The sequence below is a fragment of the Bos indicus genome, chromosome 25, assembly GCF_029378745.1.
Source record: "Bos indicus isolate NIAB-ARS_2022 breed Sahiwal x Tharparkar chromosome 25, NIAB-ARS_B.indTharparkar_mat_pri_1.0, whole genome shotgun sequence".
NCBI classification, from domain to species: domain Eukaryota; kingdom Metazoa; phylum Chordata; class Mammalia; order Artiodactyla; family Bovidae; genus Bos; species Bos indicus.
In genome coordinates this window covers 5,438,412-5,463,650 of record NC_091784.1, presented here as the reverse complement: position 1 = coordinate 5,463,650, position 25,239 = coordinate 5,438,412, and the positions used below count along the sequence as shown (strand labels likewise).

At 47.2% G+C, this 25,239-nt stretch overlaps 1 protein-coding gene across 7 annotated transcripts in view; it reads right to left on the bottom strand.

Moving 5' to 3' along the window:
• The window catches only part of RBFOX1 (RNA binding fox-1 homolog 1), a 2,439,741-nt gene that overhangs the window by 2,235,362 nt on the left and 179,140 nt on the right, over positions 1–25,239 (bottom strand). For all 7 annotated transcript variants that reach the window (XM_070779612.1, XM_070779617.1, XM_070779611.1 and 4 more), the window contains exon 2: positions 1,152–1,190. In XM_070779612.1, the coding sequence (XP_070635713.1) occupies positions 1,152–1,190 (39 nt within the window). The remainder of the gene's footprint in view (positions 1–1,151; positions 1,191–25,239) is intronic.

Genomic DNA, 25,239 nt, shown 5'->3' with positions numbered 1-25,239 from the left:
TGAAAAGTGAAAATGAAGTCGCTCAGTTGTGTCCGACTCAGCGACCCCATGGATTGCAGCCTACCAGGCTCCTCTGTCCATGGATTTTCCAGGCAAGAGTACTGGAGTGGGGTGCCATTGCCTTCTCCAATCAATGAATTACTTCCCCCCAAAAAAACCCACAGTTCCTCAGACTCTTCTGTCAGTAGCTTGCAGCAGACAGCAGGAGCCTGGGGAGCATTGCTTCAAATGATAGTGATGCTGGGAGGTGGGGAGGGGGCGGCGGAGCACAGAGCTCTCTCTAATCACCACTCAAACGACAGAGACCACTGGTTCAGTCTCTCCATGAAGCCTCTTCCACCACTTACCGCATCTCCAGTCCACTCGAGAGCCAGCCACACCCTCTCTCCAATCCCATCAAAAAGGAAATTTACATGAGTAATAAAAAGTTGCCGCCTTGACACTGATCTCAGAGAAAGGAAAAAAAATCCTTTACATCTGTATTAATTTTCCTTCCCGGGTTTTAACTGAAGAGACGAAACAGCATCACGAGGGAAATAAAACCTGCCTTTGTCTGTCTGAGGGCCATGTGGCTTCATTAGAAATTACATTAGTTCCTCATTAAGCAACAATAATAATGTAGAGTTGGAATCAATAAAAAAAAAGGCTTTGCCCCAAGGTATAGATCCGTTTTGTTCAATTATATTCTTATAAGGCCAAGCTCTGGTGGCTTGAACGCTAAAAAAAATGTGGCAGGGGTAATGCTGGAAGACAGAGGAAAGGGCAAGATTCCTGACAATTACTCTCATTGTTCCTAAAGAGAAGCCACCTAACCACCCACCTAGAGCGCATACATCAAGGGCGCAAGTAAGCGTCATCTCACCAGCCTTCCCTGATCAATCAGTAGTAACTGTTCTCTGGAAGGGTTGAATTGTGCTGTAGATGATTAGAGATGTCTGCCTTGAGCATGGGATTGGACATCTGCGCCTGGTAACAAGGTTAAAAAAAATGATAGGCTCTGAGCGCTGGCAGTGCCCACCCGCCTCCTTAGCCACGCCCACTGCATGGCTGGGCTGGGTTTGCACAGTAATAGAAAACAAGAGACGTGTTTAGCTCTTTCCTTTCCACCAGACTTAACAGCAATCCTAAGTCAGGACAAAATGAGTACTTACCTGACCCTCGACCAGGCTGTACGGCAGGGACGGTAGATCCTGCATAGAAAAAGACAAAGACAAGAAACGTTGAGTTTTGCATTGAAAACAACTGCTTTTCCTTTGTTTTTCTTTTTAAAGATTTTTTGATATGGAACATCTTTAAAGTCTTTACTGAATTTGTTACCGTATTGCTTCTGTTTTATGGTTTGGTGTTTTGGCCCCGAGGCATGTAGGATTTTTAGCTCCCTGACCAGGGATTGAGCCCTCACCCCTCACACTGGAAGGCGAAGTCTTAACCACTGGACCACCAGGGAGGTCCCTCCCTTGTTTTTCTCTTAGACAAAATAACTACATTCCTTGGAAAGAAATATTTGATCAATTCATTCCCAAGATACTGATGTGGTGCCAGCACATGCCAGATGCCACTGCTGGCTCCATGTCTTTCACAATAAACAGGATGGCAGGCCCCTGCCACCAGGTGGGAGAGAGGAAGAAGGACATAGCAAATAAGGAAGGTAATAAATTACCAAAAGTGAAGATAATGTCAGGTAGTGAAAAGTCCAACAATGGTTAAAAAAACAATGGGATGGAGAATGACGGGCGCTATTTTATGCTGAGGGTGAGAGAGGGCTGAGAAGCAGGCGGCGAGGAGCTGGACACATCTGGAGCAGGTATGTTCAGTGCAGGAACATCAGGTGCAAAGGCCCCGGGGCAGGCAGGAGTGGACAGGGGCAGGAAGGCTGGAGTCTCTGGGGACGGTCAGACATCAGAGAGGCAGGCAGGGGCCAGATCACGTCTGGCCTTGAAGGTCAACACATGGAATTTGGTCTTTTTTCTAAGCAGTTCAGTTGACTGTAAGCACACTTTCACAGAACAAAAAGCCACACCCTACTTGGGAGCCCCAAAGAGTCCCCATGCTTCTGACTGACTCACGCACATGCTCCACTTGTTCTCAGAATGCCAGGCCAGCTCCCAGCACAGAAGGGGTCCCAGCTGAGATGAAAGGGAAAAGTCGAGTTGCAAGGACACTTTGTGAAATGCAAACCCCAGGGCCAGCCTGCCCCCGAGCCCAGGACATCACTGTCCATGCCAAGTAAACCTTCCCTCCCTTCCTCTCTCCCTCTGCCCTTGGCTCGTGTTTCCATCTTATTTCCTATTGGTCCAGATGGTTTCCCAATGAAAAGGAGAGAAGACACTACGTCCTCCCCTTTTCCCCACGTTAAATCCAGATCAAGCCCCTTCATCACACGCCTGTGACCTCCACCAGCACCTCAGATTCACGGAAGAGAAGCAAGAGAAGCCCTTTCCTGGACCCTGCTGGACAAAAGAAAATGCCCTGGCACTGGCTAGTCCCAGTCCCCAGGCTTCAGGCCCAACAAGCTGTGGGGAGCTTAACCAAGCCAGTACCTTAAAGACAAAGAGAGGGGACGTTCAGTCCAAGGTCTCGGGTACAGCAGAGCTCTTCTCACAGCCACTGAGAAGATAACATTCCACTGTGACCTCCCACCCACCCCTGCTGAACTCCAGGCTCCCCTCCTACTTCACTGGGTGGTCGTGGGGATTAAATACCACACACCCAGTCCACAGAGGGCACTCATCAAAGATCCCAGTCTCAAGAGATGCTATCAGCCCGGACCAACGTTTTTTGCCATAAGCATCTTTGCCGCAAGCGTTTTCACCACAAACGTTTTCACTGCAAAACTAATTGACCATGAAGCGATTTGCTGTAAAAGATAAAATAACAAAAAACTAAAGAGGGACATTAAAAAGGACATAACGAAACAAGAAAAAATGAGTAACAAAATTTAAGAATTTATTGTGAAATACAAAATATTTGCACACATGTATAAAATGCATGTAGATCTATGCGATGGAACATTATTCATCCATAAAAAGGACACGTGACGGCCTTTGCACTGACATGTATGGATCTAGAGCTTATCACACTGAGTGAAGTAAGTCAGGCAGAGAAAGACAAATATCAGACGGTATCCTTACATGTGGCGTCTAAAAGCACTGGTACAACTGAACGTATTTACAAAACAGAAATAGCGTCACAGATATAGAAAACAAACTTACAGTTACCAAGGGGGCAAGGGGCAGGGAGAGGGGTAAACTGGGAGACTGGATTGAAATATGCACACAATACTATATACGCTATGTATAAAACAGATAACAGGAAGCACAGGGGACTCCATTCAGTGCTCTGTAATGACCTGTGTGGGGAAAGAATCTGAAAAAAAAAGTGGATATACGTATCAGTTCAGTTCAGTTCAGTTGCTCAGTCGTGTCCGACTCTCTGCGACCCCATGAATCGCAGCACGCCAGGCCTCCCTGTCCATCACCAACTCCCGGAGTTCACTCAGACTCACGTCCATCGAGTCGGTGACGCCATCCAGCCATCTCATCCTCTGTCGTCCCCTTCTCCTCCTGCCCCCAATCCCTCCCAGCATCAGAGTCTTTTATAACTAAATCACTTTGCTATACAGCAGAACCTAACACAACATCGTAAATCAACTATACACTAAAAAATTAATTTAAAAAATAAAATTCATGCAGATTCACAGCGATACTGGACAAATAACCGAGAGTGATCAGGTTCAGACCCCAGGATTTGCTGCTGTTGTTGTTCATTTGCTAAGTTTGCTCAAACTCATGTCCATTGAGTCAGTGATGCCATCCAACTGTCTCATCCTCTGTTGTCCCCTTCTCCTCCTGCCCTCAATCTTTCCCAGCATTAGGGTCTTTTTCAGTGAGTCAGCTCTTTGCATCAGGTGGCCAAAGTATTGGAGCTTCAGCTTTGGCATCAGTACCCCAATGAATATTCAGGTTGGTCAAAATGAATATCCTACAGCAGTTGTTTTTCTGAGTGTTGGTCATCTCGGTTTGCCATGATGTGGTTTTAAAGACATCTGATGCATATTGGAGAGGGTATCCATTCCCTTCTCCAGGAGATCTTCCTGCCCCAGGGAGTGAACCCAGGTTTCTTGCATTGCAGGCAAATGCTTTACTACCTGAGCCACCAGGGGAGCCCAAAGGCCAGGATGCATGCTTGTAACTAAACCATGAGTCACTGCTGTTTCTTCTTGGCAGACTGACATGTGTCCACTGGCGCACATTCCAAGTTCTACTGGAAACATGGGATCAACTCTGGTCCTTCAAATCACAAAAGGATTTGCAAACTAGTGTTACCATTTTCTAGTATAATATGTGACTTGGCTTTGCATTATTTCACACTTACAGTAAGTTTTATCTATCAAGTATTTTCTATCAAGTCAATGTACATATTTGTCACCATTCACTGTTTTAAGACAACCGTCTACTCATCACTGTTTAGACCATCATGAGGGCTGAGATTGACGAAAGACAAAAATGGGCGGCCTGCGTCAATGGAGAAATGAAACCAACTGTTAACCAGTTATTTTATCCTTTATGGCAAAATTTCCCTACAGCCAACTAGTTATGGGCAAAAATGTTTGCAGCAAAGGTGTTTACAGCAATGAAGACTTAGGACAAAAATACCCAGAACTGCTATGAGTATTTATTATCACCGTTGGTCAAGTTCACACACCACAGATTAACAATGAACATGGGGGAGGACCAGTCAGCACAGATCGTCCACATGAAAAGAAATCTTTGGGGACATGACAGAGCTACAGCTACAGTCTGGAAGCAGGTAACTCACAGAATAAATGTTGAGCTGTTTTTCCTACCCCTCCCAAAGACTGTTAGACCAGGCAGGACTCTGGTGTTTTTCTCTCCCGTTTGCAAAGTACAAACAAGAGGGCTCGTCCTGCCTGCCTGTGTGGAAAGGCACAGACGGGGCAGGTCGCCTGCCTTCTCCCCCATCGGTGCCTGGTCCAGGGTGCAGGCTCAGGTGGGTCTCTGACCTCGGCTTACAAGGGAGGCGCTCGGCGAGAGGGCAGGGGTAAGGTGGAGCCCAGGGTCTATGTGTAATGGGGCGAACCAACACAGACCTCTCTCCTGGGGTCTCAGAACCAAGCCCCGTGCCTACTCTGTCCAACCTCCCTCCCTGTATCTTCAAGCCCTCCTTCTACACCTCCTCCTTCTCTGGGCCCTTCTCTTCCTTACCCCCTCACCTCCATTAGACACTGTAAAAGCTGGGTTCTCTTTCCTTTTTTCCGTCTTCCCACCAGAACTATGCACGATATTGGAGACACAACGAGAAGCACAAGTGGACACGGTCCCCGAGGGCACCCAGAGTCAGGGAGGAGGAGCAGACAGGAACTCGGGAATCACAAACACAAGAGAGGCCACAGCTCTGCAGAAGAGCTCATGGGGGCTCCCACCTTCTCACTTACTCCTCAGTGCCCACCACCCCCTCCCACCCAAACAGCTTCACCACACAGCCCAGGACCCTCATCCCCTCTCACCTTCCGTAAACCCTCTGTAGTGAGTCTTAAAGCTCCATCTGTCTCCTCTCTGACATCCTTTCCCAACACCCTTCATCCTTCGGGCTCCACTTCCTACCCTATCCAGGGAACTCCAGCGTCCTCTAGGACTCACCTCTGCAAGCACACAACGCCCCCTCCCTTGGAAGCACTTATGGTCCCACCCAGACCGCAGCCCCCACCTTCTCCAGGACCCAGTGTGCGTGTCTGGTCATGGCTGCCGTCCTGAGCTCCAGACCCAACAAACTGGCTGTCCTCTTGCTCTGTCCACACAGGCATCCCACTGACATTTCAACATCACACGGGCCAAGCTATGCGCGCCTCGTTTCACCAGCTGCGCCTCTTCCATCTCCCGGGTGGGAGAAGCACATCCCAGTTCTGCCAGCCCACGGAGCCCAAAGCTGGGGTGCCTCCTCTCACTCAGCCCCATGTTCAGTTCCTCTTGATCCACAGCAGCTGTGTCTCTTGCACTGCGCCCTCCTCCCTGGTCTGGTTACCGCATAATAACTGCATAATAATAGATGCTTCTGGAAAAGTCTCTTTGTGCTACTGAAAACCGCTTGGCTGAAAGCAAAGGACCAGCAGGACCATTTGGTCAAAATGAATATTCTACTGCAGTTGTTTTTTTCTGAGTGTTGGTCATCTCATTGTGCCGTGATGTGGTTTTAAAGACTTATTATGCCTCTTTAGCCACTAGGAGCTGTTTAGTCCCCCATAATCGGAGTTTCATTTTATTTTGTTTGTTTAAGAAATCAAGACCTAGTATTGCCAGGCTCGGCTGTAACTAATGGCAGACACTGGGCAATGAAAAGAAAGAGTCTCCTATAAAAATCTCATTTATAGCATTCATCTAGATAGCCTCACATAACAGTCCCTTGAAAAGCAATGTATGTGCTGCCCCTGTGAAAATCCATTTTGCAGCGTGTGTGATCCTGGAAAGGTAGGGTGTCCGTCGAATCTATACAAATCAAAATCAATGTGATTTTCCTACCATTCTTTTCTGAATTATAAATTAAGAAAGCCCCCTACTATTCACCAAGCTCACCCCTGAAAAAAAAAACAATACAAATTAGACATGTTATTCTTCTGGTCTTTTCCCTAAACTTGCTCAAATATATCTACCTATGCATACATATACAGATGCCCACAATGTACACTTTTTAATTTAAAAACATGGGTTGGTGCTATAGATGCTGAACTACATAGTTGCTTTTTATAAACTTAACAATAGAGTATGAAAATTTTTTCCAGACAACTCACGTAGGATGGAGTTTCTTGATTGCAGCACTGTTGAAAATTTGGACGGGAAAAGTCTTTGTGGTGCAGGGCTGGGCGGTCATGTGCATTGTAGCATAATGCTGTTAACCACTGTTAACAACAACGGTTATTAACAACACCCCTGGCCTCTACCCACTAGATGCCAGGACCACATCCTCTCCCCCAAAGGCGACAACCAAAAATGTCTCCAGACACAGCCAAGGGTCCCCCCCAAGGGGATCACCAGCTGAGAACCCCCGGCGTGGAGCCATCACTTCCTTTTTTAGCAACTGCGTGGCATTCTGTTCTACGAATGTACTATCGTTTATATACTTATTCTTCGGGGCTTTCTAGGTGGCACTAGTGGTAAAGAACCCGCCCGCCAATGCAGGGATGTAAGAGATGCGGGTTTGACCCCTGGGTTGGCAAGAAGGGCATGGCAACCCACTCCAGTACTCTTGCCTGGAGAATCCCACAGACAGAACAGCCCAGGGGGCTACAGTCCATGGGGTCACAAAGAGTCTGACACGACTGAAGTGACTTGGCACGCATACATGCCTATCCATCAACATTCAACATCTACTTTAAAGGAGTCAGAGGGACTTGATGGTTAAAAAAATATTACAGCATATAAAGAGTCATTGTACTTTATCCTTCTCATAAAATCTGCACAGCTGTGCATCTGGGTTTGTTTAAAACAGACAGGTACTCTGTGTGCATTAGGCAGCTCTATGAGTTTCTTTTATGTTTGTTTCTATGATGTAGGCGTTGACAGAATTCCACCCTATGTCAGAAAGAGACGGGTGATCTTCCAAGCCGTGATGGCGTGGGGAAGCGACGCTCTCATCCACGGTTGGTGGGAGGGCAGCCATCGGTACCAGCTTTCGGGTGGCTGAGCAATCAGGCAAAACAGATCAAGAGCCATCACTGTGTCTAAGTATCTATTTCTTGTTCAGCAAAATTAGGTGGACAGCCACGGTCAGCCCCTCCTCTTCTCTTTAGCCTGGATGAACTCAGTAAGGCTAGATGGCTCTCAAAGATAAATGCCTGGCTCTTCTCAGAAAGACAATTAATGAGCTCCGAGACTGCTTAAACGGAGATGAAATGTGAGATTAACAGACGCAGGGCCATCTATCCACCCTGCCACCAGGTTCTCTCCTTCTCCCCGCGCTGTTTCATTAGACACCACCAAGGAAACCCACTGAATGCACCGTGGCTATCCGGTCTATTTTTGAGATAATTACAAGGCGCGGGCTTGGATCCACTTAGAGGCAGAAATATGGGACAGAGAAGGATTAAGGTGAACTCTACCCCTTTCTGCTCCACTGAAGATACCCCCACAGGCTTTAAACGGAAGAAAAAACCACATGAAACTTTCGTCAGAGCCTGGTTGGCTGCTGCGGGAGCTGTAGGGCCCACAGTTCTGATTCTGAGCAGCATCCAGTGCAGTAATGAGGTACTGTCCCCTGCTGCAGGCTCGTCTCCCCACCTACCCCCCTACTCACCCATCTGGGGGCGGAAGGAAGTGGTGAAGGAAGGAGTGGGGAATGAAAGAGAGAAGGGAAGAGGGGGAGAGAGGGGCAGAGGGCAGTGCAGAGCAGGATCCTGGTATCTAATGATCACACCACTCTCTCTCGGGAAGCTCAGAGGTCACTCCTCCACGCAACTGGACCTATCCTCTGCTCTCACGACCCTGCAAACAGGAAGACCAGGATGAGGTGAAGTACCTCTGAGCAAGCCTACCATCTCCTGTTTCCTGCCCAGCCTGCCATCTCCTAGAAGGCACAGCAAGAATGCAAACCTGCAGGAAAGAACCGGGCTTGCTTGCATCATCTCCATCCATCCCCCGCACCACAACCCAGCAGAGCATTTCTGCAGACACTTCTTCCATGTTGCCCATTTCATGAGCAGAATTTCCACCTTGACATCCGAGCGTGTCCTTGACTCCCCGCCCTGATGACGAAAACAATGACACTGGGACACGGAGCAACAATACTCATAACAGCTGCTACACTATACCCACATAAGGGGCTTCCCTTGTGGCTTAGCTTGTAAAGAATCTGCCTGCAATGCAGGAGACCTGGGTTTGATCCCTGGGTTGGGAAGATCCCCTGGAGAAGGAAAAGGCTACCCATTCCAGCATTCTGGCCTGGAGAATTCCATGAACTATACAGTCCATGGGGTCGCAAAGAGTCGGACACAACTGAGCGACTTTCACACGATACCCACTTTGCTCCTGCAGCAGGATTAGAACCTGGATTGAACTTGGTGCTTTTCCTTGATGCCTTTCCTTATATAAGACTTTCCATCAATCAGAGGCCTCTTCCTTGCCTCCAGGAAGATTAGGGTTACTTTAGCAGGAGCGAAAAGAAAAAGAAACAGTACTCAGTCTTTCTGATATCCAAAGGCAGCTGCCAAGCCAAGGCCTACAGAACAATCTTGCCCCTTTGAGGGAGGTCACATAACCCAAGATAAGGAGCCCCAGCAACACCTGGAAAGAGCCTTCCACGAACAGCTGCCCCAGGACCGTCGGTAGTCCAGAAGGACTCCTACTGCCCCGACGGAACCTCTCCATGTGCCCCTCACTTTCACAGGTGCCCCTCCTTCTTCAAAGGAGATTTATAGACCCTTTAAAAGATGGACAGGGGTGAGGAAGAGAAGTGGTAATGCTGCGGAGAGAACAGGGGCAACCCCCACCCACCCCCCTATCAAACATGAATTAAAATATTTAATCCTCACAAAAAGACCACATGGAAGGTGAATATTATTATTGTGTCTGATTCACAGAGCATGAAAACAGAGAAGTAAAAGGTCTCAGGGTCCCCGTGGTTGGTGAGCTGGGATTCAAACCTGCTTCATCTAATTCCAGGTCCTCTCTCATTCCCAGATTCTTTCACATACATGAAAGGTCATGCTTGGCCTTGTGCAGAAGGACACACGCTTGCCCTCAGGCAACTTCCAAGTGACTCAGGAAAGCAAAAAAAAAAAAAAGTTATTTAAGCAGAAGTGGAATATCATAACAGGCAAGGAACAGAACACTCCAGATGAGGGAAGAAAGCCTGTCAACTAAGTCTCCTGAAAAGCAGATGCCAAGGGGGTGTCAGGCGTGCAAAAGACTTACTGGGGAGTAACATCTGAGTGGGAGCTCAATAGTGTCCTCCCCCGAAAAAATATGTTCAAGTCCAATCCCCCAGAACCTGTGCATGTGACTTATTTGGGAAACGGTCTTTGCAGATGTAATCAAGGTAAGATGAGGTCACACTGGACTAGGGGGCCCTACATCCAAAGACAGGCTTCCCTAGTGGCTCAAACGGTAAAGAATTCACCTGCAATGCAGGAGACCTGGGTTCGATCCGTGGGTTGGGAAGATCCCCTGGAGAAGAAAATGGAAACCCACTCCAATATTCTTGCCTGGAAAATCCCATGGACAGAGGAGCCCGGCGGGCTACGCTCCACGGGGCTGCAAAGAGTTGGACACGATGGAGTGACTAACACATAAATCCAAAGACAGTGTTCTTAAGAGAGAAAAGGAAGGTTTGAGACAGAACAGACTCTGAGAAGAGGGTGATGTGAAGACAGAGGCAGAGACTGGAGTGACGAAGCCACAAGCCAAGGAAGACCTGGAGCCACAGAAGCTGGAAGAGACAGGTGGGGTCCCTCTCAGAGCCTTCAAGGGAGTACAGCCCCCTGGACTTTGGACTTCCGGCCTCCAGAAGCACGAGAGGAAAAAATTCTGCTGCTTTAAGGCACCCAGTTCATCATCAGTTTTTACTGCAACCACAGGACACTGACACAGCTGTGAGAGGAGAAGGCAGGAGGCAGCATTGGACAAAGGAAGCTGTCAGGCCGGGCTGCAGACCCGACAGTTTCTGGCTGCTCACCGGGGACTCCAGACTCAAGTGCCCCTTAGAGGAATCCTGTGTCGGGCAGAAACGGCCAGGCCCTAGGCCCACAGCCATGCAGTCAACGGCTGGGACCGGGCAGAGCAAGGCAGCTCAGGGGCTGAGGCGGCCCCAGGGTGTTGACGCTGGAGGCTGTCATCTGTCCACACTGCTCAGAGCTAGGTTCAGTCCCTTCTCAAAGGGAGGGTTCTGCGTCTGCCATAGCGTGGACACGGAAAGGACAGCATCCCAGTTCCACTCCACTTTTAAATCCCTCAGTGTGCGGCCCTACAAGTGAGAGAGCCCCAACTTGGAAGGAATCATCCTCTGTTCTGTCACCTGGCTGCCTCATTCCTTTGTTCATTCATTCACTCGTTCACTCATTCATTCATTCATTCCTTCACTTACACATTCATTCATTCACTCATTCATTCCTTCACTGCACCACTATTTCCTGGGGCCCGCTGTGTCCTGGCACTGTGCTTGGTGAACTGGCAATCCACAGGAGCCAGGGGCACTTCCTGAACTCTGGGGCTTGCATCCAAGTTGGAGACACAGAGCACCTAAAAGGTGCTATTAGGTGAGGTTGGAGGGACAAGTGGGTCTAAATTCCACCATGTTCCCTTGTTCTTAGGAGTAAAGACAACCAAAATTTAAAATTCCTTAAAATCCTTGAGTCCATTTTTATTAACATCAACCTGTAAGCTCCTCCTTCAAGAAAGAGCAAAGGATCATAGTTAAGAAAGTGATGACTCTGCCCATGATCACCCCACCAAGACTATGAGTCCCTGTGCACATCTCCCAACCTCTCTGAGACTCACCTGTGTGAGGTAGAACAATAAACATACCTGTTTCATTGGTCTCTAAGGAAATGAAATGAGATAATCCATGCAAATCCCTTAGGACAATACATGGTAAATAATGTTGTTTAGTCTCTAAGTCATGTCCGACTCTTTTGCAAACCCATGGACTGTAGCCCACCAGGCTTCTCTGTGCATAGGATTTTCCAGGCAAGAATACTTGTGTGGGCTACCATTTCCTTCTCCAGGGAATCTTCCCAACCCAGGGATCAAACCTGCATCTCCTGCACTGGCAGGTGGATTCTTTACCACTGAGCCACCAGGGAAGCCCTTGGTAAATAATAGATGCACAGTAAATTATATATCCCCCTGCTCCTCTCCTCTCTTCCCCCCTCCTCTCCTCTCTTCCCCCCTCCTCTCCTCTCTTCCCCCCTCCTCTCCTCTCTTCCCCCCTCCTCTCCTCTCTTCCCCCCTCCTCTCCTCTCTTCCCCCCTCCTCTCCTCTCTCCTCCCCTCCTCTCCTCTCTCCTCCCCTCCTCTCCTCTCTCCTCCTCTCTTCTCTTCTCTCCTCCTCTCCTCTCTTCCTCTCCTCTCTTCTCCCCTCCTCTCTTCTCTTCTCCTCTCCTCTCCTCTCTTCTCCCCTCCTCTCCTCTCTTCTCCTCTCCTCTCCTCTCTTCTCTCCTCCTCTCCTCTCTTCTCCTCTCCTCTCCTCTCTTCTCCTCTCCTCTCTTCTCTCTTCCTCTCCTCTCTTCTCTGCTCCTCTCCTCTCTTCTCCCCTCCTCTCCTCTCTTCTCCCCTCCTCTCTTCTCTTCTCCCCTCCTCTCCTCTCTTCTCCCCTCCTCTCCTCTCCTCTCCCCTCCTCTCCTCTCTTCCCTCCTCCTCTCCCCTCCTCTCCTCTCTTCTCCCCTCCTCTCCTCTCTTCTCTCCTCCTCTCCTCTCCTCCTCTCCTCTCTTCCCTCCTCCTCTCCTCTCTTCCCTCCTCCTCTCCTCTCCTCCTCTCTCTCCTCTCTCCTCCTGCCATCAGACACCAACTATCCCTGTGCAGCACTGCCCTGCTAGCCACACCAGCCATCTGCAAGCCCCTGAGGACTCTCGCCTTTCCCCTTGTTCCTATGGACTCTAATAAATCAACAGTGACACAGAAAGCAACCACACACAGTCGGCACATGCTGGGATGTTGTGCTAAACCCTTTATAATCCAACTTCAAGGAAGAGCATCTACTATTCAATTTTTAAAATGCAATATATATTTAATGCAATATTAATATTTAACTCACTTAATGCAATATTTAATTTGATCTCTAATGCAAATAAAAACAGTAAACAGATTTATTAATGATTTACACAAGCGTTTGCCTATTCTGTTTTTAAAGTGTTTTTCCGCCTAGAAGACAACTTTCTACCCCTGAGGAATTAAATATGGAAGGGCTTTCGAGCTGTTCTTGTTCGTGGGTGGGAGTTGTCATCTCGTAAGTGAGCTTGGTCAGCAAGCAGCAGCCGAGGCTCTCACATACTCTCACAGTTAATGAGGTATCCTCTGTCCTGGGCGCTGGGCTGAGCTCTGGTTGAGAGACAGAAGGGGGCACATGCTCTCAGAGGACAAAACAGAGTAGGTCTACTTCTTCCACAACCTTTCAAATCTGTTCCCCAAAATAAATGTAACCCGCGAAAGGTGCCAAAGGTCATGACAGACAAAGTGAGCTTCACTCGGTCTCATCCTACCTGAGCCAAACAACCCACCACAATGTTGAAATAACCCAAACGTCCAACGACAGGGGACAGGTTAAGTGAAGTACATCACAGTCATACAATTCAACATTATGTAACCTTTGGAAATCATGCTCCAATGTTATGTTTAATGACATGAAGAAATGGGCTTATGCATTACATCTTTTAAGCATCAGAGTACATAGAATCGGAGAAGGCAATGGCACCCCACTCCAGTACTCTTGCTTGGAAAATCCCATGGACAGAGGAGCCTTGTGGGCTGCAGTCCACGGGGTTGTGAAGAGTCAGACACAACTGAGCGACTTCACTTTCACTTTTCACTTTCATGCATTGGAGAAGGAAATGGCAACCCACTCCAGTGTTCTTGCCTGGAGAATCCAGGGACGGGGGAGCCTGATGGGCTGCCGTCTATGGGGTCACACAGAGTCAGACACGACTGAAGCAACTTAGCAGCAGCAGCAGCAGCAGCAGCAGTACATAGAATAATCTGCTTGTTTTAAGCACATGGTTGCAGTTTTTTTAGTGACATGTGCCACAAAATTAACATTTGTTTTCTGTTCATTTTCAATTTCTTTTATATTTTGCTATAGTCTCCATTTTTCCCACAGTGCATATTTATTGCTTTGGTATTCACAACATTATAAACATAAACAAAACTTATTTCATCCAAATAATACCTAATGAAAACCCTAGAAGCTTTGGGCTAATGCTATGAATTGTTCTCCCTAATGTGAGTGGCAAAGTCAAGGGCTAATTACTTTCCAAGACCAGTAGCCTTTATTTTAAGGACTTATTTCTCAAGACCAGGGCTCTCTGGCCAAGCGCCCTAAACCCTCATCTCTAGAATGCATCTAAGAAAATTTCTGCAGTATTGAAGGTGTCACTGGGCTTCTTCCAGATGCCTGTATTAAACTGGGCAAGGACATAGCTCGATTAAAGAATAAATGATATCATTTGGGGGAAAGCTGGCAGTAAATATAAAAAATCCAGGACAATCTTTCCAGCCGGCAAAAGGGCACTCAAAGTAAGAAAGGACACGGGTGAACTCCAGATTGTTATCAGAACATTATGTTTGTTTCAGAGTAAAAATGAAGCCAATGGTGACTGAAATCCTTTTGTTAAAATCTCAGAAACGCCGAAGAGAAGAAAGAAGGAGAGTGCAACAAATTAGGAGTTTGGGATTAATAGATACAAACTACTATAGATAAGCAACAGGATTTGCTGTCTGGCAAGAAGAATTATAGCCATTATCTTATAATAATCTGCAACAAAGTATAACCTACAAAAATACTTAATCACTGTGCTATACACCTGAAGCTAACATAATACTATAAATCAAATATACTTCGATTTTTTAAATCTCAGAAATATTTAAGGTGGTGCCTCCTAGACCATTTCAGTTGAACAAAACCCCATCTGAGGCTCTTAAGGAGGTACTGGAAGACAACCTAGTTGTCTGGTTGTCTTGGTTTTCTGAGGATATTAAGTGTGCTATTCCACAGAGGCCCTCCAGGGGGCCCAAGGACAGAGGACTCATCTCAAAGAGATGGGAGTGCCATTGTTCAAATGACATAGACAATGAATTGACACATAAGAAATCCACAGAGTCTTAAAAGGACTTATACAAGCTTGGACTAAAAAGAACTGAGATAGTGCTAATAAAATGAGTCCTTCAAATCCCCAAGGGGTTCCCTGGTGGCTTAGATGGTAAAGAGTCTGCCTGCAGTGTGGGAGACCCAGGTTTGATCCCTGCATCAGGAAGATCCCCTGGAGAAGGAAATAGCAACCCACTCCAGTATTCATGCCTGGAAAATACCATGACGGAGGAGCCTGGCTGGCTACAGTCCAGGGGGTTGCAAAGAGTCGGACACAACTGAGTGACTTCACTTCCACCTTCACTTTTCAGACGGCCAAACTTCTATGGGTAGAAAGAAAGTTGAAAAATCTACTCAGCTGCAAGTATAGCCTATTTCTTATGTGGGAAAAAATAGGTGACTCCAAGGTCAGAATCAAGATCTCAGAGGATGGAGCCAAAAGCCACAAAAATCATTCCCAGAGACCTGTTTTGAAACTTAGCCAAGAAATGGTCCTTTTATGCCAAGCTGAATTTCAGAATTACTAGGGCAACTGACTGCTATGTTTTCCCTTTTTTGAATGAGAACTTTCATTACAGTTATCCTACAGTTGTCTCATCATTTATTATTGGGTATAGTGGGGGAGTAGATAATTTGTCTCTTCAGTTTACAGGTCTTCAGATCTAGAGGAATTATATCCAAGGAACCCAATTCAAGGATCTTCACCCATATCTAGACCTTATATAAATTTTACGAGATCCTTGGTGTTAAGCCAAGCTTGATGGCGTAATGGAAAATAGTGTTAAGGGGTCTTGGGAGAGTCAAGTGTATTTTGCAGGTGAGATAAATGCAAATAATTTACAGCCAGATAACATACTGTTTGGGCTTTGTAAACATGGCCCCAAGTCCTTTAACACCCTACTGAGATAAGGGATCTGCCTCCCCGAGTCTCTAGCCCACTGGCCAACCTTAAAGATTGTAGACTTTCCAAGCTCCATAATATGTGAGCCAATTCCTTTTAATAAACGTCTTTCGATATATTACTTATCCTACTGGTTCTGTGCAGTTCAAGTCCAAAAGCTTTCTGCTGTAGAATTCCCTCTTGCTCAGTGTAGGGTTTTGGTTCTATTCAGACCTTCAACTGATTGGATAAGGCCCACCTACATGACGGCTAGCAGTCTGATTTACTCAAAGTCCACCAATTTAAAGGTAAATATCATCTAAAAATACCCTATCTCAGGAAAGCTCAGAAGAATATTTGGCCACCTATCTGAGCACTGTGGCCCAAGTCAAGCTGACACACCAAATTAACCACCACACTGGTCCAAACCTCTAACCCAGAGGTCAGAGGTCTAATAAAATAGTTATTGTTATATGTTTCTAAGTTGAAGGTTGATTGTTATACAGCAAGGCAATATTAGAACACCCCTTGGAGACACCGCTTTAGGAAAAATCCCAGTGTTCTCCTGGCTTGCTTCAAATAATAATAAATCCTTCCTCTAAAATAAAAAATAGAACACCCCTTGATACAAACTCTTACAGAGGAAGGCATGAAGGACTTTGGCCAGGCAACTCCGTAGCTGAAACACTGGGAGTGTGCATTCACTCTGTGAGAACACTGCATTTCACTCTAAGTGAGCAAGGACAAGGAATAAAATTCAAACTTCCCATAAAACCCAAGCTCCTCACACAGCATGGTATCACCCCAGCCCACCTCTTCAGCCCATTGCCTATGATTCTCCCTTTCACTTACCCTCCTGGAAAACACCAAACACTTCCCATTTTCTTTGAACACGATGCTCTTCCCCGCCTTTTTCCTACTTGGGAACTAAACTAAAACAGTATGATCCCTGACCACTCTATCTAAGGAAACCCCCCAGTGAGAGACGGGATAACAAGTCCCTTCCTCCGTCTGTATGAGAACTTAACCTTCAGTTAACTTCCTTACACTGTCTCCCTGGTAACCTAATTAGCTGAGATGTCAATTCTATTACCAAGCAACATTACCCAGGGTATAAATGACCTCTCACTGGTATGCTGCATCTGGCCTGGGAAGAGCTATAAATGGACTGCAAGCACCTGATGGGACGCCGTGCCTTGGACGTCACTGCTTGGTAATAAGATGCTCCTTGCAGCATTCCTGAGAGCTCTGCCTGTGGCACCGTGACAAGAGATACTGGCTTCTGTGACACAGGCATCTTCTAAGCCGGGACAGAGTCACCCCTGCCCAAGGTGGACTCATCTCCTTGCACTGGAGTGATGCTGCGTGGACCACTGAGGAGGAGGAACACCTGGTGTTGCCCTAGCAACCAGCTGGGTTTCCCATCCTTTATCTTCCTAGAGCTTGTGATGCTAAGCGTGAAGCATGGAATTCTTATGAGTCTGAATGTTTAGCTGAATCTTGGAAGACCCTTGGTTCACCTCCCCTCTCCCTTGTATTGCCTTGTATCTCCTTGTATTATTCTCTCTTGTATTGCCCTATTTTTGCTTCACCACACCTTTCACACTTAATTTACTAATTACCCATTTGTTTATTGAGAGGGAACTTGAAGAGGTCAAGGGCCATGTCCATCTTGTTCACCACTGTAAACTCAGCACTTACACGACTGCTTGTCACATAGTAGGAGCTTGATAAATACTGTATGGGTGGATGGATGGATGGACAAAATTAGGGGAGGAAGTTGCTAGAAAGTTGTAAGAGGCAAAGTAAACAGAATCCAAATTGCAGAAGGTCTTATTTGAAGTGCTCATGCACGAGCAGTGAACTACCCTAAGGACCTTGGAGAGATGCAGAAGAATTTCAGGTAAAATAGAGTAAAAGTATATGTGTATAAAATGGATGGCTAACGAGGACCTGCTGGGTAGCACAGGGAGCTCCACTTGGTACTCTGGCAATATGAAAACAGAGTGGACGTGTGTAAGCATATGGCTGAATCTGGTTGCTGTACAGCAGCCACAACACTGTAAAGCAACTATACGCCAATAAAAAATTAATTTAAAAAGAAAAGTAAAAGTCTATGGCTTACATTGCAGAAAGGTCATCCTGACAGCAGTGAGGATTGGGGGAGGAGAGAAATGAGAGACTCAGGAGTGTGTATGCATGCTCCCTTAGATGTGTCCGACCCTCTGTGACCCCATGGACTACAGCCCACAAGGCTCCTCTGCCCAGGGAATTCTCCCTCTGGAGAGGGTTGCCATTTCCTTCACCAGGAGATCTTCATGACCCAGGGATTGAACCCATGTCTTTTTGCATCTCCTGTGTTGGCAGGCAGGTTCTTTCCTGCTAGCGCCATCTGGGAGGCCTGAGACGAGAGACAGAGAACAGTTAGAGGAGTATTGTGGCTAATAGTCCTGGTCAGAGGCAGTGGGATGAGGAGGATAAAACAGTCTCAAGAGTCATTTAGGAAGCAAACTCTGGAGTACTCGGTGACCAAATTAGACATGGGAGGCAGAGAAATGGAGGAATCCAGAGTGGCCACAGAATGGACACTTATGACACTGGGCCCATGTGGTCACATTAACGTACAGAGGGACTCGGAATGGGCAACGGGTCTGGGGGTGGGAGAGACGGTGAGTTTGACCTTCCAGCAGAGATGTCAGCCAGACAGTTGGAGCCGGGAGATAGGGAAGCTGGGCGTCAGCACAGATGGAGGTAGCTGGCCTCCATTAAACCCACCCAGAAAGCGTGGAAAGTGGTATTTTAAAAGGCCAGTGACAACTCTAGGGTAGTCTGCTGCAGAAAGAAAAGCTGAAGAAAGGAGTTAGGACTATAGCCCACCAGGCTCCTCTGTCCATGGAATTTTCCAGGCAAGAATACTGGAGTGGGTTGACATTCCCTTCTCCAGGGTACCTTCCCAAGCCAGGGATCAAACCCAGGTCTCCTCCATTGCAGGCAGATTCTTCACCATCTGAGCCACCAGGGAAGCCCAAGATGGATCCTACATGGAGTCAGAGCAGACTGAAAGAAGATGCATGTCTTTGATTCCTCCTGACACTGAGCCCCTACATCTATCATGGAATTGATTTCTTTCTTAAATAATAGTCATTTCTGTTTGCATCTAATCTCTCTAGATTAGAATTTTTTTTTACCATCTTTGAGTACCCTTAAATCCTGCACATAGTAGGTACTTAATAACCTCTCCGTATCTGAACTGTCCCAAGAAGGGGAGGGGAATCACTAATTAGTTTCAATCCAGACTAATTGCTTTTCTAAACTCTCATATAAATCTGACTTTTAATAGGTTCTGAGAATCGATGTTTCATTATTTTTTGCCGCAGTGGAGTTTATCCCTGTTGATAGGTCATTACAAATCATCGGTCTCTGAGAGGTCCCCTTCCTATCTCTCATTTCCTGATCTTTCAGCAGGGTATCTGTGTTCTTGAGAGTGAAGGGGTAAAAAATTAAATGGGTCTTGGAAATTAACAACTGGGACCAACCAGACCAGAGGAAGAGACGCTTTGGTTTTCTCAAGGAGCCTACTCCAGACAGAATCCTATCACTCAAAAGGAATAAATGGAAGGCTGTATCTGCGGTCTCTGTCAAACAGATATTTTCGGTATATATCTGTCATTCAGTGAGCGCCCACTACACACCAGATGCTGGCTGAGCAATTTACGTGTGACCTCATTTAACCATCACAACAATGAGAGGCATGGACTATGGACCATAGACAATGATCAGTCCCATTTTCCAGATGGGAACACTAAAGCTCTGGGAAGCTGAGGAGCTCACGCAGGTCACGGAGCTATCACATGCCACACTCCTGCCTCACAGCCTGTCCACACTCCCACAAAGCATGCTGTGCCTCTCTGGTGCATATGGTTCAGCTCTGAATCACTGGGGCCCCAGAGGACCCCACCTGGAAGTTGCAAGGAGTCCCAGAGGACCCCCTACACGAATGTTACCCTGGAGTAAGTATTGTGGCAAGCTTCCTCCTAACTCTGACCTCAGACAACAATCGTTTCTCTTCTCCCTGGCACCAAGATTCCCCCGTAGAACTGTTTGTGTACAGCCAAGCAAAACACTGCACCCTGGAGAGCAAAGAAAGATCTGACGCCAAAGAGGCCTCTCCCACAGTCCCCCGATTTCAACCACAGCAGGGTCTGAGCATGAAAGAACCATCAAAAGGGGAGCTCCAAACTGGCTCAGATTCTCTCAGCTGTCTACATGCCGAGGCAGAAGGAATCAACAAGCAATAAACCTGCTTCAGCCATCTCACCGGAAAAAAATGAGGGTTAGTCTCATTCAGTCATTTACAACTCTTTGCAACACCATGGAGTGTAGCCCACCAGGCTCCTCTGTCCATGGAATTCTCCAGGCAAGAACACTGGAGTGGGTAACCGTTCCCTTCTCCAGGGGGCCTTCCTGACCCAGGGATTGAACCCAGGTCTCCTGCATTGCAGGCAGATTCTTTACCATCTGATCCACCAAGGTAGCTCCCCTTCGCAAATCTCAGGGTCTGTGGATGTAATCAGGGCCCAGGGCAGTAGGCTGGCCCCTTGTTATTCCACTTTCATTTCCTTTCTGGATGAGAGTGCCAGGAGGGAGACAGCAGAAGCTGTGGTGGCTGGGGATCCAGCAGGGCCAGGTTCAAACCCTGCCTCCTACCCAAGCCTCAGCTCTCTTATCTGTGCAACAGGGTTCATTATAGTGCTCCTGCCTCCTTAGATATACGGAGCTAATGCCTGGAGGGCACATATTTATCCCGGTGCCTCGTAAGCCATGCAACCTCAGCAAAGGGTTGTTGTTGTTTAGCTGCTCAGTCGTGTCCAACTCTTTTGCGGCCTCACAGACTGCAACTACCAGGCTCCTCTGTCCGTGAGATGGGGTTTCCCTGACATGAATACTAGAGTGGGTTGCCATTTCTTTCTCCAGGGGAAACTTCCCAACCCAGGGATCGAACCCACATCTCCTACACTGGCAGGTGGATTCTTTATCACCTGGGAAGCCCAGCAAAGGGTAGCTGTTATTATCTTCACACAGATTGCAAGTACAGAACTGTGCAAAGGTGTAGATAAATTAGGGAAAAAGATGTAAAAAGCCTCCAGGTGGCCCACATGCTTCCACATATTTCCAGCTCAATGTTAGACTATATAAGGAGCACAGAACAGACCTGCCCAAATCCTGACTCTCTCCACTCTGTCCCTGTGGATCCTGGGCAAGTTACTTAACCTCTCTGAGCCTCACAGAGTTTAGGGTCTAGTGTGAGAGAAAGGTAGACAAATAATGATGCAAGTAAACGTGTAAGGAGTGTGATTACTTTCTCACGTGTGCTACTGTGGGAAAGGGAAAGAAAGCAAAATGATTGTGAGTGTACAAGATAACCGAGCAACCTGGGCATGGACTGCCAGCCCGGGTGAGGGGCAGCAGTGCCAGAGACTTCTCTGAGGAAGCTGGGGTGAGTCAGAGACGGTCAGGTAAAGAGGCTCGAGGGAGCATTTCAGGCAGAGGAAAGCCACGTGCAAAGGCCTTGTGGTGGGAGGAAAAATGGCCTGGATGCAAGTTCCAAGCTGAAATTGGAGGGGCAGACAGCAGGCAGACCCTGCCAGCTTCAGGAATGAATATCTGAAAGGGCAGAGACTTTTAGCTCTTGATTTAGCCCAGGAGCCTAGAGCCATGCCAGGCACATCAATGGAGCTCAAAAAAATATTTGCCGAACCTAAATGCCCATCAACAGAGGAATGGATAGAGAAGGTGTGGTACATATATACAATGGAATATTACTGAGCCATAAAAAGGAAGGGAACTGGGTCATTTGCAGAGATGTGGGTGGACCTAGAGACTGTCACACAGAGTGAAATAAGTCAGAAGGAGAAAAACAAACAGTGTACATTAACACATATATGTGGAATCTAGAAAAATGGTACAGATGACCTTACTTGCAAAGCAGAAATAGAGACACAGACACGGGGAACAAACATAAGATGCCAATGGGAGAAGGGTGTGGTGGATGAACTGGGAGATTGGGACTGACATATATACACGACTGATGCGTGCTTGCAGGCATCCAGCTCTTTGAGACCCTACGGACTGCAGCCCAGCAGGCTCCTCCATCCATGGGATTCCTCAGGCAAGAACACTGGAGTGGGTTGCCGTGCCCTCCTCCAGGGGATCTTCCCAACTCAGGGACCGAACCAGCATCTTCTGTGTCTCCCGCTTTGGCGGGTGGGTTCTTTACTATTAGTGTCACCTGGGAAGCCCATACAATTGATGCTATGTATAAAATAGGTAACGACTGGAACCTACTGTCTAGCTCAGTGCTCTGTGGTGACCTAAATGGGAAGGAAATCCAAAAAGGAAGGGATGTATGTATACATACAGCTGATTCACTTCGCTGTGCAAGAGAAACTAACACAGCACTGTAAAGCAACTCCACTCCATTTAAAATTAATTTAAAATAAACAAAAAATTAAAATGAAACATCAAAAAAATGTATTTGCTGGACTTATAAAGTATGAGCTCATATAGTTTATTTTTAGCGAGTCAGCCATCTAGGGGTGGATGAACCTTGCTTCACTTTGACCCGTGGTGGGTGGGCAATGCCAGAGGGAGGTCAGGGGATCTAGACTTTCAACAGTCATGAGAAGCCACTGCCCAAGGACTTAATCCTGCCTCCTGCTGGGCCAGAGGCGCAGCAAACACAGGTATGCCATGGCAGGTCTTGGAAAGTGAGAAGCTTTCTTTGTGAAGTGATTTTCAAGGAAATTCTACACTTAACAGCCCACATAAGAGAGATGTTTCTTTCCCAGCTGTTCATTATATTTCAACGAATAGCCCCATTTTGTGGTAAAATGTCCCCAAACATCTAACTCGGGTTTTTTGCCTCTGGAACACAACACGGCATTTCCCTTCTTAGACTCAGTTAAGAGTGTGGGGTCGGGGAATGACTTAGAGTAGATGGCCCTGAGACCTTAAATTGGGTCCAGGAGTGGTGGACACAGTGTCTGTCTAATATAATATCCTGAAGAGCTGAAGAAATGGAGGTGTCGTTCTCAGAATCTCAGAAGACTAGGCCGTTCCTCCTGACACCCTGAACACCTCCTAACTTAGGAACCTGAGGTCAAAGGGCAGCTGCAGTCCACAGTTTAGGAACTGAACTCCGTCACACATCACTTCCCACTTACGGGGCTGCCACGTTGCCCCGTAAGACGTCACCACCAGCCTCACCTCACTGCACGAAGGCTGAGACCTGACCCAAAGGGAACAAGTCGACTGGATGGCAGGCAACCAAGCAGAGTCACTCCGTGCAGAATGAGTGGGAAGAGGCCACAGTCTGAGTGGATGGCCAATGAACTGAAAAGTCGCCACAGCAAAGGGTGGTGGCCGCCGCTTTGGCCCTGTGCGTCCACGCACTGGACACAAGAGACTGAACAGTGAGCAAAGCCAGATGGCCACTGGCTGCAGAGAAAAGGGGTCGGGGGGCAGGGGGATAGATACATTCTGAGAGAAACTGACGGCAGACTGCACAACCTGGAGAGAGAAGGGGGCACAGAGAGGGCAAGTCACAGACCTAAGGCCACACAGCTGTGCCCCAGCCAGGATTTTGAGCCCAAGCCTAACCCCGGTCTACTGAGTTCTTGCAAATGCACACACTGTTCTCTGCAGGAGGATGGCAGGATAAAACTGCTATTTTGTTCGGTTGCTAAGTCATGTCTGACTCTTTGCACCCCATGGACTGCAGCATGCCAGGCCTTCCTGTCCTTCACTGGAGTTTGATCAAAATTGTGTTCATCCGATCAGAGATCAGCCAAGAGGTATCTGCTGTTCTTACAGCATCATCTTCTTTGTCGCTAATGACGGTGTGTTTTCTTTGGGATTTCACCTTGACTGACTGCACAGATGTGCCAGGAAATGTCCCAAAGGCTCGCACCACTTATCCCAGTGATCCCCCCATTAGAAGTCTATGTGGGAGTCATTATTAACCTACATTACAGATGATACAGCCACTCCCTGGTAGAGCTAGGGTGTGTGCCCAGGGCTGTATGCTGCCCAAGACCACGCAGCTGCCTGGGATGTGACTTTCCCATCAGACTGAGCCAAGTAAGAGGCCAGCGAGGCTGCAGGAAGGGAGAGAAGGGACCCCAAGGACATTTCAGGAGATGAAGTGTCAGCTCACCCAGGGGACTATTTGGGGAGACGACCAGGGATGCTCAACAGGCTAATGAGGTGAAACCTTCCAAAATTCTTAGAGACAGGTGAGGACCAAAAAAAGGAAATAACATGTCTAGTTTTTGCTTCTGAGTCTTGAGAACTCCCAGATTTTTCTATAACTGCTAACACCCTCCATCCTTCTGTCCACATCCCTGTTTGGATTTTCTGAGTGTTTCTAGGCCACTGCACTCTCTGATGCTTTTCCAACAGAAGCCAGAAACCAGATCATCGTCCCTTTTACCTGACAAATGTCTCCACTTGAGTGTGAGGTACTCAACTTCTATTGTCCCTTGATGTGAGTCATCAGTTGGAATTGTTACGTTTGTGGCAAAATTTGTCTTCCTTCATTCACCATTAATGTCTTATAAGGGCAAAGTACAAGCCTGGACCAAGTGGGTCTTGCCCAGGGTAAAAATTCATGTTCAAAACCCTTTACATCCATCAGCAAAAATCAATGTGATTGTCAAAGGGTCTTTCACTTGTTTGGGCAATAAAGATTCTTTAAACTAAATGTTTTTACTCCTCACATTTTCATTCAAAAAAAAAACTGTAAGAAAGATTTTTTATTCTGCAGATGACAAAACTTCCCTTGTTTAAAAGCAATTTAGCATATAGTAATGTTCAAAGTGTTCCTCATTAAATAGTCCAGAAACATTTCATGGAAATGATCCAAACTAGCTGAGTTAAATGGATCAAGACATGTCACCCTGTAAACATGAGTGTTGAGTAATCGGTTGGTGAGTTCAAGATAGACCCACCAGGGTTACTGAGACGACACTGCAGAAATTGAAGGATGAGTGCAGGGTGGGTCATGAATATTTTTTTCCTCTTTTGACTGTCTCCATGTCAGGAAATTCAAAATTTCAGGAAACGGATATTCACTGATGAAGGCAGGATTCAAGACACTTGTAACTGAGTGCTTGTTCTGAAATCTTTCATCTTTTCAACGAATTCTGACTGCCTCCTAAGTAGCAGACACTATAATAATCCTATAATACCTGTGTGCTAAGTAACTTCAGTCGTGTCCGACTCTTTGTGACCCCATGGACTGCAGCCTGCCAGGCTCCTCTGTCCATGGGATTCTCCAGGCAAGAGTACTGGAGTGGGGTTGCCATGCCCTCCTCCAAGGGATCTTCCTGACCCAGAGGTCAAACACTTGTCTCTTATGCCTCTTGCACTGGCAGTCAAGCTCGTTATCATTAGTGCCACCTGGGAATGATGGTCCTAGGGATACCCTTAAAGGAGAGACGTGACTCCCACCCTTAGAGAGCTCACAGCTATTGGAGGCATGCATAGCAAAGACA